General features: G+C 40.2%; 1 protein-coding gene across 4 annotated transcripts; it reads left to right on the plus strand.

Annotated features, from left to right (window-relative positions):
• Positions 1–1,672: 1,672 nt before the first annotated feature.
• On the plus strand, positions 1,673–16,881 carry SCAND3 (SCAN domain containing 3). Of its 4 annotated transcripts, none has more exons than XM_035294689.3 (5): positions 1,673–2,669; positions 6,301–6,448; positions 9,113–10,608; positions 11,679–13,260; positions 15,475–16,881. In XM_035294689.3, exons 1-5 carry the CDS (start codon positions 2,250–2,252, stop codon positions 15,516–15,518), a joined length of 3,690 nt encoding a protein of 1,229 aa, XP_035150580.2. In that variant the 5' UTR covers positions 1,673–2,249; the 3' UTR covers positions 15,519–16,881. The 4 variants fall into 4 exon arrangements, with proteins under 4 accessions (XP_035150580.2, XP_035150581.1, XP_002746126.1 ...); XM_035294690.3 differs by lacking the exon at positions 15,475–16,881 and adding an exon at positions 3,612–3,675 and having other exon boundaries at positions 11,679–13,865; XM_002746080.6 differs by lacking the exon at positions 15,475–16,881 and having other exon boundaries at positions 11,679–13,865.
• The last annotated feature ends 1,287 nt before the right edge of the window (positions 16,882–18,168 follow it).

An 18,168-nucleotide genomic window follows, 5' to 3' on the forward strand; every position in this document is an offset into this window, starting at 1 on the left:
TTGCAAATTTTACAACATATATTTCATACATAGCAACGTCTTCCCAAGGCCTTGGAAAGCACAGTGCAAGGAAAGGATCTTGACACACTTTAGAGAATCTCACGATAAACACCCCTCTGGGGTGCATATCTTTCAACAACGTCTATCAGAATAGTCTCTATCTACAGCCACTAAAAAGAATGGGAGAGGCACACATCTCATGTTGGCTTGGCAGTTTCTGGGGGAGGATTTAGTTTAAATTGGAAACAAACAAAAAAATTCCAGTCACTTGCTGAATTGTAGTCTAATATGATCTAAGTTTTGCAAATTATAATGAGTTATAATCGTGACTCAGCTATATTTGCATATAATTATACTCAATTTTATATGTGCATTTAAAAATAGGTTGGAGGTACATACAACAAACTGTTGGCATGAATTTTTCTGAGGAATGGAACTGAGGATGAAGAAACTTTTCACTTTTTGCCATGTTGACTTTTAAAATATTTGACTTTTTTAATGTGTCTATCACTGTTGCAGTAATTTTAAAAATGCAAATCTACAAAAAAAAAAAAAAGTAATGCTCGTCAGTAGAGGACCTAGAAGTCATGGTTACTCCACGTTAACTGCCCACTGGGCTCAGCATGGCAGAGACCACTGCCTGAGAAAAAGGTAGGAGGTAGAATCCCTGACTGCAAAGGATAGTTGGGGGGAAAACACAAAATGTAAGTGCAGCACGTTAATAGTGGCTGGGAAAATGATCCTTTCAGGTTTTGATGACACAGGCACACAGACAAAAATTTTATACACAATTTCATCAGGTTTAGCGATTTACTCAAGACCATTCACAGAACCCAACCGTAAGAATTTTTTTTTTTTTAATTTAGAGATTTCTGAAAGAAACGTTCTGATTATTCAAAGCCTCTCTACTCAGAAATGCCAAAATGTGAGAAATCACCACGAGGACCAAAGCAGAAGGAAACGGAGAATGGAGAAGGGGAGCCAGGCAGCAACGCCACAAATGTTCCTCGGGCATCTGCGCTCCAGGCGTAGGGATGGATCCAGCGGCTGCCGGAAGGAAGGGAAGGTTCCGGTTTCCCCTCTGCAGTGACTCGCTAGGCTCTGATCAGCCGTCCAGGTTTTGTTAGTTGTCTGGGGCCAGTTTCCCACAGTTGTTCAGTCACGGAGCACTGAACCACCCAAGCTCATTCTCCGTGGGTCTTGGTTTTCCAATACGTGAAAAGGAAACAATGGACTAATTCTTACATTTCTTTCTAAGACTGACTTGGGGTGAAAGGTAAGGAGAAAGCGGCCCGAAGTTAACCAGGACGGGCGGGGAGGAGCCTGCGGACCGGCTGGCGCGGTGTTCCAGGGGGATGCTCCTCCCCGTTTTGTTTCCGGCGCTGCGGGGCGTCCCGCGGGTCTGAGCGCCAGCGGTGGTTTAGCGTGGTGACCGCAACACAAACCAGCAGCCTCCACCCCAGCGCCGCTCGCACCGTGAGACTCTTCACCGGGATGCCAGGTGACTGGGCAACTCCGGAGTTAATTCCCCGCGGTTTCCGGAGCACCTGCCTCCCCAAGGCGACTGGTTCCGTAGGTGTGACCGCGACCAGCGAGAAGACCGCACCACCTGGAATCCTAGAGCGGACCGGAAGTGAGCGTGGCTCACCGGGCCCAGCCGGAACCTGCGGACGCAGCTGCGGGTGTGTCTGCGGAACCGCCAGCTGAGCTGTACAGTGTGTCTTCGGACCCACTAGTCCTGGTTCCAGCGGGCCTGAGCTCCTCAGAGGCGGGAGCTGCGGCCGAGGGACGGGTGCGTGTGCGCGGTGACAACCGGGCCTCCTCCTCGGGCAGCTTGTGAGCCCCTCTCAGCCTCCGCCCTCGCCCAGGCTGCTCCGAGCTTCGTTTCCTTGCCTGGGCTCATATATCATTAACCGAGGCTCCGTTTAGGGCCAGCGTATCCTTGCTAAGCGCACTTTTCGGTCTCGCAGGTATCCTGGCGCTCCACTTGTGACCCTGAGGCTTTACTGGGTCGTTCCGTGCTCACTACTTTCTGGTCTTTTCAGAGTATGGCTTCACTGTCAATGGAATTGCCCGAGTATCTGTGTTGTCACGTAAACAAGTTCTTTTAAACTGCGTCGGTAGGTGTTGAGTGTTTTCTTATATTAAAAACTTTCCTGACCAAGAACAAAAAGGAACTCGAGTAAAATCACCCATTTGCCTACACCCCAAGTGGAGAGAGCCATTCCCTGAGCTGCCCCAAGCGCGGGATGGAAGCAGTCTCCACGGTCTTCCCAGCCTTGGCTGGCCAGGCTCCAGAAGAACAAGCGGAGATTATCAGAGTAAAGGTTAAAGAAGAAGACCATACTTGGGATCAAGAATCAGGCCTGCCTAGGCATTTGTCTTATACCAGGGAAATGTCCCGTCAGCGCTTCAGGCAGTTCTGCTATCAGGAGACACCTGGACCCAGGGAGGCCCTGAGTCAGCTGCGGGAACTTTGCCGTCAGTGGCTGAGCCCAGAGATACATAGCAAGGAGCAGATCCTGGAATTGTTGGTGCTGGAGCAGTTCCTGACCATCCTGCCCGAGGAGCTCCAGTCTTGGGTGCGGGAGCATAATCCTGAGAGTGGAGAAGAAGTGGTGACTTTGCTGGAAGATTTGGAGAGGGAGCTTGATGAACCTAGACAGCAGGTGAGAAATTGGACGTGCCACCTTCTGGGGAGAATTTGGGTGCATGGATCCAGAATGGAGTAAGTGGGAGTAACTTCACACTGCTGGTTGAAACCCTGGTTTGGGGCATTATTTCTTATTTGATCACTGGTGTAGATGAATAGATTCATGCTTATGACATAACAATCTGTGTGTGATCCAAATAAGTAAATGATTTAACCAAACAAAACAATGATCTATTTTTTTTACCGAAAGAAAACATATTTAGTGACTATGATTAAAGAAATATACAGCAGATACTTTTTTTTTTTTTTTTAATTATTGTCTTTCGTAGCTATCTAGACTCTCACTGATTAGCTGTGTAACCTTGGGCATATTACACATTCCCTGGGACAGACTGATTTACATGATTTCCTCGGTTCTTTTCAGTATCTAGAGTTGTTGGTATGGAAATGTTTTGAGCTCAAAATTATTTTTAGAAGAACTTTAAAAGCGTTTAGCCATTACATGGAGTTATTTCTAAAGGAGTATATTTGCCTTCTCTGACAGTAATTGTAGAACATTATGGGTATTGACAGACTTTTTTTAGTGATACTATTTATACATTTATCTGAACTGTCAGAATATGAACACTTTACGTAGTCTGATCTGTTAAAAACACACGTTTCTGGAATGCAAAATCTTTCATTAAGAGTTCAGTATGCTGGGAATGAATCGGGATAATGCTGAAATTTTGTAGGCTCATGCATGAGTTTTCCCAGCCAGTTGATGTTTGGGGCCACCAAGAGGGAGTAGCTGAATCCAAGTATCTGATTTAGCTGAGCACAGCAAGTCCTGCTTACATACAAAACTGTACATAATGCCCATTTGCCCCACATCCTTCCTCTGGCTGTCCTACAAGCATTTATTTACATGATTCCCTCCCATCTTTGTGCATTTTTTGCTAAATTTTTTTTGTTCCAGAAAAGGAGCAAGCAGAGGGTTTTGCAAGTGCCACAGAAGTGTGCTCGTGATACAGTTTCTGCTAGTGAGTATAAAGGAAAAGCTCTAACAGTTGAAGACAAGCTTCAAACTACACAGTGTTTTTAAAGAAAAGAACCCGTGAGATTGGTTGTGCAACCGGCATAGGGGAGTAAACTATGTACAATTAGAGACAATGATGGGAAAAATAAAGAAGTTATCAAGCTGGAACAACTGCCAGTGTTAGGAAATCTATTGGAACAAGGCACAGGGAAATGGAGGAAATGGAGCATTTGTTAAGTGTGTGGATTGAATACCAAACAAGGAAGCAATCCAGTGCAGTCTTTCCCCAAGTTAAAGAGAATGCCTTTGCAATGTATGAAGACGTTGAGAAAAAAAGCTGAAAATCTCGCAGAAGTGCCTTCATTTAGTGCAAATTGTGGCTGGTTTAGTGGCTTCAAGAACTGCTGTAGTTTCCACAGTGTTAAACTGTCTGTGCAGATGAGGATGTAAGTGCAGATGAAGAAGCTGCAAAGACGTTCCCCCAGCACTGAGAAATTAGATTGATGAAGAAGGTTTTCCCCTGGCTCAGATTTTCAGTTTTTATGAAACCAGTCTCTGTTGGAAGCAGATGCCCTCAGGGGCATCTGTGGAGAATTTGGGTGTGTGGATCCAGAATGGAGTAAGTGGGACTGGAAGTACTCTAGAAACACACTGCGGGGTTTAAGGCTACAAAGGATCAACTGATGGTGATGCTGGGTGCAAATTCCAGTGGAGGTTTAAAGCTAAAGCTTCTGATTTATCATGTTGCCAATCTATAAGCTTTACAATGAATTATAAAGACTAGCTATGGTGTCTACTTAGGTCTAGTAAGAGAGACTGGATGACATTTTTTTGTAGATCAAAAAAATTGGAAGTTAAAAAAATTGTCTTTTAAAATTCTTTTTTTTTTTTTTTTTGAGACGGAGTCTCGTTCTTGTTACCCAGGCTGGAGTGCAATGCCACGATCTCAGCTCACCGCAACCTCCGCCTCCTGGGTTCAAGCAATTCTCCTGCCTCAGCCTCCCAAGTAGCTGGGATCACAGGCACACACCACCATGCCCTGCTAATTTTTTTGTATTTTTAGTAGAGATGGGGTTTCACCTTGTTGACCAGGATGATCTTGATCTCTTGACCTCGTTGTGATCCATCCGCCTCGGCCTCCCAAAGTGCTGGGATTAGAGGCGTGAGCCACCGCGCCCGGCCTTAAAATTCGTATACTTCTTAATGACACACCAAGCTACCCTCCAGTAGTCACAGAACTTACTTCAGATATCACAGTTCTCTTTTTACCTCCCAGTACAACTTCTTTACTGCAGCCCTTGATCAGGGTGTGATTGCAATCTTTAAAGCTTATTGTTTAAGGCAAACATTCAAGATGTTGATTGCCTATACAGGGGGTGAGAGTGCCCGAACAGTTTTTGAATTCGGTAAGCAATTTTACATTAAACTTATGATTGATATTATTGCAGAGGCCTGGAATGATTTCACAAGCCTGTTTGCACGCGGTGTGATATAAAATTCTCCCTGATTTAATTCACGATTCCAAAGCCTTTGAGCCTTCAGAAGAGTTCCGCAAAATCAAAGCAAGCTGTGTTGCTCTTGCAAAGGGGGTTGGATTCAGAAAAGACAAGACACTAGATTAAGAAAGGCAAAGGAGATATAACTAAAAACAATATAGAAACATTGAATGGATCATGGATTTTTCAAAAACCACAAAATCTATTTTGGGGATAACTGGAGAAATGTAACTATAACCATATGCTAGGTGATTAGTGTGAGGAGAGGACAATTTCTTTCCACCCAGCATGGTTAGGCAACTTGGTTGATTTTTTCCCATCCAGAACACGATGGGCTAATGCTTTTACAAGTGATCTGAAACAACTGTCAGATTATTTCCGGGGTTAAACAGCTCCTTAATCTCTATTAGATAATTTGCATTCCCTCCTCCCTTACCCCAATATTTATTTATTTATTATTTTTGAGACAGTCTCTCTCTCTTGCCCAGGCTTGAGTTCAGTGGTGTGTTCTCAGCTCCCTGCAACCTCCATCTCCCAGGTTCAAGCAGTTATCCTGCCACAGCCTCCTAGTAGCTGGGATTACAGGCGCCCACCATAATGCCCTGATAATTTTTGTATTTTTAGTAGAGAGGGGGTTTTACCATGTTGGCCAGGCTGGTCTCGAACACCTGACTTCAAGTGATCCACTGGTCTTGGCCTCCCAAAGTGCTGGGATTACAGGTGTGAGCCACTGTGCCTGGCCCAATATTTACTTTTAATTAACCACATTGACACTCATTTATAATTTTTTTCAGTCATCACAGTTTAGGAGACATTTCTTTAACGTGTTTTCATTGTTATTCCCAGAAACAGAAACCAAAGGGATGTGTTTTAACTCCTGTCCTATAGAGAATATAGAGATGTCAGTTTCTGTTGTACAGATAAGGCTTTTGTTTCTCCCTCACCCCCTTCCAAGCTGTGGTTTTATTAGAACCAGCATTTTTCATTTCTTATGTTATCTTGTACTTCTCTTAAGAATTCAGTAAAGACTGTTTTTTTTTTTCTTCTTATATTCTATTTTAATGGAAGAATACAAGTTTATGACAAACTAGAATTATTTATACTGTTTACCAAATGTACCTATTTGTCCCCAGGTCTCACAGGGCACATATGGGCAGGAAGTTCCTATGGAAGAAGTGACTGCTCTGGATTCTGCAAAGGCGTCTTTAGGCACCCAGCTTCAGTCTGTGGAAGACAGAATGGAATGTGAATCTCCAGAGCCATACCCACTTCAAGATAATGGTTAGAATAATTTAGTTCTAAGAAAGAGGGTGAGACTTGGGAGAAGGAAGGATATAATACTGAAAGTTATCAAACCTCATTTCACTTCTAGTGAATGTATTAATAGTTGAATGAAAAGTCAACCAGTATAATGTAATGTTATTAAGGGAGTTGAATTAAAACAAGTAGGTAATAATGTCAAAAATACTTGAACACCAGATTTGTCATGGCGTTATCTGATTTACCCACAGGCACTTCCTAACTTTGTAATGAAGTGAGATGGTTTAAATTTCCTAGTTCATTACTGCTGCAGAACCAAACTGGGGTTCACCTGCCCGGCACAGGAAAGCCAGACATTAACATCAGCAGGAGAAAGGAGGGCATTTTTGCAGAGTGTCAAGCAAGGAGAATTGGCCCCTCACAATTAAGACCCAGTGTCCCTGATGGTTTGCAAGTAAGGGTTTTTCAAAAGCAGGGAGGGCCAAGGTGGGTGGATCACTAGGTCAAGAGACGGAGGCCATCCTGGCCAACATGGTGAAACCCTGTCTCTATTAAAAATACAAAAATTAGCTGGCATGGTGGCGCATGCCTGTAGTCCCAGCTACTCAGGACACTGAGATAGGAGCATCACTTGAACCTGGGAGGCAAAGGTTACAGTGAGCCAAGATCGTGCCACTGTACTCCAGCCTGGCAACAGAGCGAGACTCTGTCTCAGAAACACACACACACACACACACACACACACACACACGGAGGCAGAGGTTACGAGCAAAGTCATAAATCAATTCGTGGACCCTGTACATCTGTTTGACCTAAAAAGGTAGGACAGACATCTCAAAGAAGGGACTTTACAGGTCATAGGTAGATAAAAAGACTTTCTAACTTGCAATTGGTTAAGGACGCAAAGCTTTGTCTAAAAATTTGGGATCAGCGGAAAAGAAGGTTAGCTCTGGCCTGTGGGTGTAACTTCTTCCAGGTCCCCCAGGGAGAACTAGAGAACAAAGAACAGCTGTTGTACTTTAGTCCTCAGTTCCCCCTTATCTGAGGTCTTCAGACCAGTGGGTCCATTTGGTGGAGGTATGGGTTTCTGAAAAGCAGCTTAGGGATATACGTTAAGATGTTATCTTTAGTTGATACAGGGAACATCTCATGACTATTTTGGCTCTTGTTTTAAGGCATTATCTTCTTGTTTATCAAGTTGCTCATTTACTTCTTGGAGATAGTTAGATGCCTGGATTCCCTTGAAGGAACTCAGGATATCCTGTTATTACTATGCTTGGTGGTTGGAGGGTGGCTGACAGGCCCATAAGGGAAGTCCCTGCTCTGTCTGACGATTTGGTATTCAAATTGATAGTATCAATGACGTCGACTTGAGCACAAGTATTTTTCCAAGGAACTATAAAACTATCTAGAGATATTATGCTAATTCCGAATTATTCTTTTTTATTTTTTCCAAAATAGTTTTTTCTTAACAGCCAAATTTTAAGTATTCTTAGTGTTTCTGTTATTATGAATGTTCTAGAAATTTTTAATAAGCTTTATTAAGTCAGAAATTTTTTACTAATGTAGACTTATCCACTATTCTTATTAAAATTAGTAATGGCCGGGCGCGGTGGCTCACGCCTGTAATCCCAGCACTTTGGGAGGCCGAGGCAGGTGGATCACAAGGTCAAGAGATCGAGACCATCCTGGTCAACATGATGAAACCCCGTCTCTACTAAAAGTGCAAAAATTAGCTGGGCATGGTGGCGCGAGGCTGAGGTAGGAGAATTGCCTGAACCCAGGAGGCGGAGGTTGCGGTGAGCCGCGATCATGCCATTGCACTCCAGCCTGGGTAACAAGAGTGAAACTCCGTCTCAAAAAAAAATTAGTAATGAAGATATTTGTATTGGGTTTGTAGTTAATAGCCCTGAAAGGGAGCTGATGTGAATGTATTAAGTTGGAATTTACTCCTCAAATGTTGATGTAATAGCTAATCTGACGGAATAAAAGAGAAAACGTAGTGTGGAGATTAAAAAAAAATCTCTTATTGTCTTGCTGAGGTTCCTCCAAAAAAAGAAGTGTTTGCATAGTAAACAAACAAATAAATGTTAATTTGCATCCTGTTTTATGTGAAACGTGCTTCAGTCCTGAAAGCTGCTCTGGAAAGTCCTGTCCTGACTTCCTACTCTTTATTGTGTGAAACTTGTTGTTACTGGCTGCAGTCCTTCATTTATGCTGTTTGTCCACCTAGCTTGGAGTCTTTAATCAGAATGGTATTCCCTGGCCTGCTGCAGTGACTCACACCTGTAATCCCAGCACGTTGGTAGAACAAGGCGAGCAGGCAGATTGCTTCAGGCCAGGAGTTCAAGACCAGTCTGGCCAACATGGTGAAACCCCATCTCTACTAAAAATACAAACATTAGTCAAGTGTCATGGTGCACGCCGTTAGTCCCAGCTATTCGGGAGGCTGAGACAGGACAATTGCTTGAACCTGGGAGGCAGAGGTTACAGTGACTTGAGATTATGCCACTGCACTATAGCCTGGGTGGCAGAGTGAGACTCCGTCTCAAAAAAAAAAATGGTATCCCTCTTCCGTGTGTCCATATCCCCTATTTATGCCTCAAGCACTACTGGCTCCTTTGGAAGTATATGTATTTTAAATATATTTCCAAATATTCTAATTGATTTCTCCCTTTGTTTCAGGGTCATTTTTGTGGCTTTCCATGATGTCTCAAAGCATGGGTGATGATCATCTCAGTAGCTTAGATACTAATGATGCAGAAATTGAACTAGAAAACATGAGAGAAAAGTTCTTCAGAAGCTTAGCAGTGTTACTGGAAAACAAAAGTAATAACACTAAGATCTTTTCTAAGGCGAAATACTGTCAGCTGATAAAGGAAGTGAAAGAAGCTAAAGCTAAGGCGAAGAAGGAATCCGTTGACTACCGTCGCTTGGCTAGATTTGATGTTATCCTTGTACAAGGAAATGAGAAGCTAATTGAGGCTGTCAATGGGGAAGCAGATAAAATACGGTATTACTTACACAGTGAGGACTTATTTGACATTCTGCACGACACCCATCTCAGCATTGGACATGGTGGACGTACACGCATGGAGAAAGAGTTACAAGCGAAATACAAGAATATCACAAAAGAAGTTATAATGTTATACCTGACCCTCTGTAAACCATGCCAACAGAAAAATTCAAAACTCAAGAAAGTTCTAGCATCAAAACCAATTAAGGAAGTTAGTTCAAGATGCCAAGTAGATCTTATAGACATGCAGTTGAATCCTGATGGGGAATATAAATTTATTATGCATTATCAAGATCTTCGCACAAAGTTAAGTTTTTTGCGGTCGCTAAAGTCTAAAAGACCAGTGGAAGTTGCACACGCGCTTTTAGATATATTTACAATTACTGGAGCACCCAGTGTCCTACAGTCTGACAATGGGAGGGAATTTTCCAGCCAGGTTGTCAGTGAACTCGGTAATATTTGGCCAGAATTGAAAATCGTCCATGGGAAGTCTCAGACCTGCCAAAGTCAGAGTTCTGCAGAACAAACTAATGAGGATATCCGAAAGAGGATTTTCTCCTGGATGCAAACTAACAACTCATCACATTGGGCTGAATTTTTGTGGTTCATTCAGATGACCCAAAATCAACCCTATCACAGAAGCATGCAACAGACTGCCTGTGAAAGTGCATTTAGCTCTGAAGCTAAACTGGGCTTGCCCCATTCTCAGTTAACTGAAGAACTTGTTGCCAGCCTGCATACAGAAAATGAGTTAGATCAGGCTGACAAAGAGTTAGAAAATACTTTAAGAGCCCAGTATGAAGAAAACATTGAGACTGGAACAGATAGTAGTGATATTGAAGAGAATCTTCCCGTCACCCCTAAGGTGGCTGAAAAAAACCCTCCGGAGAGCAGACTAAGATTTTTATCCTGTGTAGTTTGTGAAAAAGAATGCACAGGTCCTAATAGTTGTATATCATGTGATGGAAATATCCATGCAATTTGTGGAGTGCCCTCTCAACATGGGACTGAGGGCTGTGGTCGGCAAATAACTTGTAGCCTTTGCTATGAAACCAGCACAATGAAAAGGAAACATGATGAGATTCAGAGAAGTTTGCCTGTTCAACCTTCCAAAATGCTAAAGCCATCAGGGACACCATTTTCACCAGACAAAGTAGGAGATTGGGTAAGATTGAATATCTGCCATAGATGAAAGCAGGGAAGAGTCCCATTACACTCTACTGTGACTAAGCATTGTTTGACAAGGTATATGAAGGCACACTTTCATTACCTTGGATATATTTCCCCCAAAGAAGGCCTAATTACTTTTACTGCTTCCTCCCCTCTTTTTTTCCAGGTTGGAAGTTGTAAAGTTGTAACCGTGAATGCTGCCTTTTATATTATTCTGGGGGTGATGAATGGTATCACTTTTACTCCCTTCTGATGTCAGGCATTTCTTGGGGGAATGAGAAAGCTAAGATTGAGGGAGTAAATAGTGTGTATGATGGTACGTTTCTACAGAAGAATGCATTTGGTAACACATGAATTTATTGTTTCTCTGTTTCAATCACAGGAGTTTGGGTGGAGGGTAAGCTAAGAAAGGACATTTCAAATCAAGTGAAGAAGTATTTGTGGGGGTAGGGAATCATAAATTTGCTTGGAAGACAGGGGTTTGTGTTGGGAAATATTTCAGTTTGGGAATTTAAATGGAGAACATGAAATAGAACCAAAAAGATTTAAAATCAGCAGGCTTTATGAGGTAGGGTTAATGTTTTGAAATATGGAGGTTACACATGACTTAGACTAGTGGTGCTCAACCTGTGACTGGCAGACCAGTGCTGGTATAAAAGCTCCAGTCCACATTAAGTACAAAAGTTGAGCTTAAGTATTTAGAAACATTATAACAATTGACATTGCTGCACATGATTAATGAACTCATCTTACTGAATAGAATATAGACCAATCTAGCTGCTGTTAAACTCTCCAGGTGAGTCACATGTGGTGGGGGTTACACACTAGTCAAACACAATAAGTCCCCATTACAACATGTGACACTTTATGCTTAGTTTATCAGCCATAACCCAAAGAGATATAAAATTCTGAAAAAATATAGGCATTTCTTTGTTTTTATAAATTAATTTTAAAATAATTTTTTATTTTAAATAAGTCTAGTTTTAAATTTGTGGTTTAACATTGTTAGCTAAAGCAGAAAAGTAAAATTTGTATAATTTATTTACTTTTAATCCTAATTTTCAGATGGCGAAACAAGCTTCACTGGACTTTTTTGTCAAGAAGAGACATGCCTTTTCTGAACACAGTGGTAGTAATAAAAGAAATGGTAACAATAGGAGTCATGCTGAAGAAGGGAAAACCAAAAGAGTTCATGCTAGTTTCACTCGGAAATATGATCCTTCATATATTGAGTTTGGTTTTGTAGCTGTAATTGACGGTGAAGTACTAAAACCACAGTGTATTATTTGTGGAGATGTACTGGCTAATGAAGCAATGAAACCATCAAAGCTTAAGCGACACTTATATTCAAAACATAAAGAAATAAGTTCACAACCAAAAGAGTTCTTTGAAAGAAAGAGTAGTGAATTGAAAAGTCAACCGAAGCAGGTGTTCAACGTTTCTCATATAAACATTAGCGCTTTGCGGGCTTCATATAAAGTAGCACTTCCGGTCGCTAAGTCTAAAACGCCATACACCATTGCTGAGACCCTAGTGAAAGACTGCATCAAAGAAGTGTGCTTGGAAATGTTGGGTGAATCTGCAGCAAAGAAGGTAGCTCAGGTACCACTTTCCAATGACACCATAGCTCGACGTATTCAGGAACTGGCTAATGATATGGAAGATCAACTCATCGAACAAATAAAACTAGCAAAGTATTTTTCATTGCAGCTTGATGAATGCAGAGATATTGCTAACATGATAATTCTTTTAGTTTATGTGAGGTTTGAACATGATGATGATATAAAGGAAGAGTTCTTTTTTTCAGCCTCTTTGCCTACAAACACAACTAGCTCAGAACTATACGAAGCTGTAAAGAATTATATTGTTAACAAATGTGGTTTGGAATTTAAATTTTGTGTAGGAGTATGTTCTGATGGTGCAGCTGCAATGACAGGAAAACATTCTGAAGTGGTAACCCAGATTAAGGAACTTGCGCCAGAATGTAAAACAACACATTGCTTCATTCATCGAGAAAGTCTTGCTATGAAAAAGGTATCCGCTGAACTACATAGTGTGCTTAATGACATAGTAAAAATTGTGAATTATATAAAATCTAATGCTTTGAATTCGAGATTATTCTCTTTATTATGTGATAATATGGAAGCTGATCATAAGCAGCTGTTATTGCATGCTGAGATACGGTGGTTATCACGGGGAAAAGTTCTGTCAAGAATGTTTGAAATACGAAATGAACTCTTAGTGTTTCTGCAAGGCAAGAAACCTGTTTGGTCCCAACTTTTTAAAGATGTGAATTGGACAGCCAGACTTGCTTATTTGTCTGATATCTTCAGTATTTTTAATGATCTTAATGCTTCTATGCAAGGGAAGAATGCAACTTATTTTTCAATGGCAGATAAAGTTGAAGGACAAAAACAAAAGTTAGAAGCTTGGAAAAACAGAATTTCTACAGATTGTTATGACATGTTCCATAATTTAACAACAATTATCAATGAAGTAGGTAATGATCTTGATATTGCACGTCTACAAAAAGTTATCAGTGAACATCTTACAAATTTGTTAGAATGTTTTGAATTTTATTTTCCTTCAAAAGAAGATCCACGCATAGGAAATTTGTGGATCCAAAATCCATTTCTTTCATCAAAAGGTAATTTAAATTTAAATTTAACTCTACAGGATAAGTTGTTGAAGCTGGCTACTGATGAAGGATTGAAAATCAGTTTTGAAAATACAGCATCACTCCCTTCGTTTTGGATCAAAGTTAAAAATGAATATCCTGAGCTTGCTGAGATTGCTTTAAAGTTGCTTCTTCTTTTCCCCTCAACATACCTCTGTGAGACTGGATTCTCTACTTTAAGTGTTATTAAAACAAAACACAGAAACAGTTTAAATATACATTATCCCTTGAGAGTAGCATTGTCATCAATCCAACCTAGATTAGACAAATTAACGAGCAAGAAGCAGGCTCACTTATCACATTGAAAACTTTAAATATTTATATGTAAGGTGTTTGTTCAGTGTATGCATATAGGCATTCAGTGTGAGGAATTTGCTGTTTCACTTTAAACTTTGTTTAGTTACAATTTTGTAAGTATGAAAAGTTATGAGTGAAATAGCAATTTTCTGTATAAATTGCCTATATGTACATTTTCAGTTAAGAATGTCTACAGTTTTTCCTGTTATATTTGTCATATTGATTAAAATATAATTTTAAATATGTTGATTCTAATATTAAAACATTTGGTCTTATAATTTGTGTCTTACTGTATTTCATTAGCATGTGAAGATTGTAGGACAGCTTCAGGATGGGGGATGTTTTCCTTGAAATAGACTAGGTCGGTGAAGGGAAGTGAACTCATGAGGTAGGCTTAGAATTCAAATGCAGAGGACAGGTTTGTTGGATATTAAGTTTGTTAAGCTGATCCAGAGTGGTTAGGTTGGAAACTGATGTTTGTTTTGTAGGTGCATGTTTAGACAAAGTATGAGTGGAATAGGAGTAAACACTTATTTTGTAATGGTATTATGGCCTTGAATTCATATTGATAAATTCTGATTTCATAAGGAAGGGGATTAGACCATACTGACAAGTACATGTTAGGAGGTTTCTAGATTTTACTACAGTTGATTGCCTTTAAGGTGCTCTAGGACAAAGTCAGGAATTATTGGCACCTCAGTTAGATTTAACAGCCTCTGTTTTGTTTGGAGGCAATTCAGAAATGTCACAAATATCTGTTCTTGTGTCTGTGAACTCGTTTAGAATGATCAAAAGCAGACTATTCACGTAAGACAGGTTCTTTAGCATAAAAACATTACAGAATCCTTGAAGAAAACATCTTTTCCAAGACAGGGTGACAACTTAGAGTAAGTGCTTCTTTTCAAATAAATGTAACAGTGAAACTTAAGGAATGGAAGAATATTTAGTGACTCAAAATGTTACTAAGAATTTAACCTTTTGGTAAAGAAAGTTTCAAGTATCCTCTAAACCTCTGAAAGTAGAGGAAAGGTTCATATTTAGTCCTGGAATCTTAGTTGGATTATGTTTGTGTGTTTAATAAAATCTTACAGCTTTTCAAAACCTTGTGATGGTGGATAGATTTAGAAGATAGTGGTTTGATTTCTCCCACCAACAAATTTTATGCCCTCTTTCCCATCTGACCGTATTTTGGAACTAAGGGATTTTAAAATGTTTTACCGTTTGTTTTATTGATTGAATATTTTGTTTCTCACTTTTAAAAGGCAATGTGATGATTTTATATTTATTTCTATAAAAACAATGTAGTCTGGAAGAAATAAAGAGGGAATTAAAAGTACATTTTCAAAGAACTAAATTTCTTTACTTTCTCTCAAGAAATATTTAAGTATTGGATGTTTGGGATTGGTATGAAGCCTTCTCATATACTTGAAGTAGGCGCCTGCCTGTTTTTATTTTTTCTGCAAATGATTCAGTCCCAGGAGGCTAAATTGCTTTACCTTTTTTAAAGACATAGGAGTATATGTCTTTCCTTCCTTCCCTCCCTGTTTCACTATCTGACTGTACATTTTTTTAGAGCACAGCATAATTGAGATTGTTCATTGAGATCATGAAATCTTATTGCTTATTCTTAACACGAATTTGATGATTAGTGATTCTGTAGATAACCTGATTTTTCTCTATTTTCTGCTTGTTTTGCAGCAAGTTCACATGTCTATACACATGTGGTAAATGAATATACTGCAAAGGTATATTTACTTGTGTATACTTACGACTATCTTATTTCCATAGTATACTTATTTCCATCTATCATGTATATATGTGCTGGTTTTAAAAAATTGTATTTATGTGTAACAGGAGGTTGTTCTGGTCTTTTCCTATTACTCAAAGAACAGCAACCAGGGAGGATTCAAAGACGGGTCAAGAGACGCTAAGTACTTCACTTTCTAAAGAAATCTGACGACGACTAGAATCAGAAGACGCCACCACTCACTGACCCCATGCTCCGCATCCAGACATAACTGGAAGGATGACTAAGAAGTGGTAGAACTAGCTCTCAACATGGTACTTTCTGCCAAGAGAATCACTGGCAGTGATTGATGATGCCTTCAGGAAGGAGACTTGTATTTCCAGATTGGGTGTTAATTTAGGCAGCAAGCTTGTTCATCTGCTTTCTGCCTACTTGATCAGGAAAATAAAAGGGACAGTGGGGTTGGGAAGAGAGGTAATTAGATTTGCAGTAGTTCAGTCTGTATCCTCACAACTTGGGGTGGCAAAGATATGCAGGTTTCCTGTGGATCAGGTGACACCAAGGAATGCAATTAAATCTGACCTCTCAGCTAGTGTCGCATTCAGGAAAACTGTCCTCCAGCCTGGAGAACTCTCCAACAAAGCCTGTGGGCATTTGTAGCTATTGAAACTGAAGGAGGTGAAGTAAGTTAGGTGATCTATCCCTATGTTTGTGGGTAAGGCCCCACAAATATCTTGGAGAATTCTCACATGCTCCCCATGAAAGAATGAGAAAGCTTAAATTCTGGGGCTTAGAGGGCTAATTACCAATTTAAGCCTCGTGTGTGTGTGTGTGTGTGTGTGTCTGCGTGTGTGTGTGTGTGTGTGTGTGTGTGTGTGTGTGTGTTTGAGGTCTTTAGCCCTGGTAAGGGGAAGCAGGACACAAGAGGAAATTGCAGCTGAGGGGCCTGATGGCCTGTGCAACTTTATACCCAGATTCCTCTATATTGCCCCAGCCATCTGGGTGTAAGACCACTTCTCCTTCAACTCCGGTGGTGAGAAGCTGGAGAAAGAACCAAAGTGAGGGGGAGACCCACGGTGGGGCTTTTATGGCAGAGAGAGGAGCGTAACGATTACTTGAGTGGTATCAGTGGTGCAGTCAAACTCTGGGCTTTTGGAGTTTAGCTCTTCTGGTTTGGCAGGCTGCTTAGATACTTCAGAGACAAAAGAATCTTAAGTCAGGTTCTGAAAGGATCCCTGTTAGAAAAGTGTCCCCTTCTCTGATATGACCATGTACTTTCTGGAGTGAATCTCTCCTGAATAGCTTCCAGAATGTCTTTGCCTGTGTTTATCAAGATAGAAAGATTGTGAAAGTTCCAAACATTATACAATTAGAAATGAGTATGGTAAAGAATAAGACATTTCTTTACTGATTTAAAGACCATACTGTGTGCTTGGTATTCTGATGTGTTAAATTGAATTTACGATCAATTTGTTATTATGATTGAAAGAGTTAAAGTTGTTTTGATAATCAAATCTTGGGCTTATTAAAAATATGAAAAGGGAAAAGCCTGAAGTTGTTATGGATTGCATGACTCTTAAGAGTTTATACTGAAAGAATATGGTGCTTTATTTTAGGATTAAATGCAAATGAATTTGTGGCTGAAATCTCTTTTGCATTTTTGGGAGAGCAAATTTTTCAAGTTGCCATTTTCCTATGTGAAAAACCTTTCTGTTGATCTAAGGAACCAAAAATGAACCCAGAGTGACAGGAGCACAGAGGAATGCAAGACGATGTAGGCTGGAAAAAGGCGGCCAGAACAAAAGCTGGTTCATAAAGATGAACAAAGCTGAGCAGTTTAGCCACAGTCCTGGAGGCAGGGGAAGTGGTGCCTCCGATAGGTAAGTGGAGGGCGACCTGAGTTACATTTTAGCGACGCTTTTCTGGCTACAATGTAAAGAATAGATTGGAATGCTGCAGGACACCAGGATACCAGGAAGAATTTTGTAATGGAATAGATTAACGATAATGGTGTGAACTGAGGAAATGGGAGTAGGGATTAAAGGAAGTGGATATATTTGAAAGGCTACATATTATAAAGGTGCCAGTTAGCAATTGTATTGAAAATATGAGTAGAGGCCAAGTACAGTGGCTCACGCCTGTAATCCCAGCACTTTGGGAGGCTGAGGCAGGAGCGTGAACCCAGGAGTTTGAGACTGCAGTGAGGTATGATTGTGTCACTATTCTCCAGCCTGGGCTAGAGATCCTGTCTACCCTCAACATTTTTAAATTAAATAAATACACCAGTAGAGGTTTCATACAATGCTACAACTCTGTCTAATATAACAGCAAAGTTCAATACTTGCTTAGAGACATTTAAAAACAAACACAGGAGAAAATTTACATTATTGGATAACAAAACTTATTATAAAGTTATCGTGCTGAAGACATGATATTAAGACAGCCATTGATAAACCATTAGAACAGAAGAGGGAATCCAGAAATAAGCTCATGGATATAAGGAAACTTAGTATACAACAGAACTTTGCTCCTCAGTGAGGAAGAGAAAAAAATTGATGGTCCATTTGGAAGAAAATGAAATTGGATCCCTGAATTCTAAATATTTTAGACTTAAATGTGAAAAGCAAAGCTATAAAATTTTGAAGAAAAAATGGTATAATGCATTTTTGAACCTGAAGAAAATAGTTTTTTATGATGCAAAAACACAAACTATAAAAAGAAACCTAGCTGTATTAAAACAATTAACTTCTGCCTACCTTAAAACACCATTGAATGTGAAACCATGAAGCCAAATTGGAGTGTATATCTGCAGCACATAGGCTTGTCAAAGGATT

Source organism: Callithrix jacchus, chromosome 4 (assembly GCF_049354715.1).
Source record: "Callithrix jacchus isolate 240 chromosome 4, calJac240_pri, whole genome shotgun sequence".
NCBI classification, from domain to species: Eukaryota; Metazoa; Chordata; class Mammalia; order Primates; family Cebidae; genus Callithrix; species Callithrix jacchus.

Coding starts and splice junctions, on each gene's coding strand:
- SCAND3 (XM_002746080.6), top strand. CDS start 2,250: ATGGAAGCAGTCTCCACGGTCTTCCCAGCCTTGGCTGGCCAGGCTCCA. Junction 2,670..6,300: donor TTGATGAACCTAGACAGCAG/GTGAGAAATTGG, acceptor ATTTGTCCCCAG/GTCTCACAGGGCACATATGG. Junction 10,609..11,678: donor CAGACAAAGTAGGAGATTGG/GTAAGATTGAAT, acceptor CCTAATTTTCAG/ATGGCGAAACAAGCTTCACT.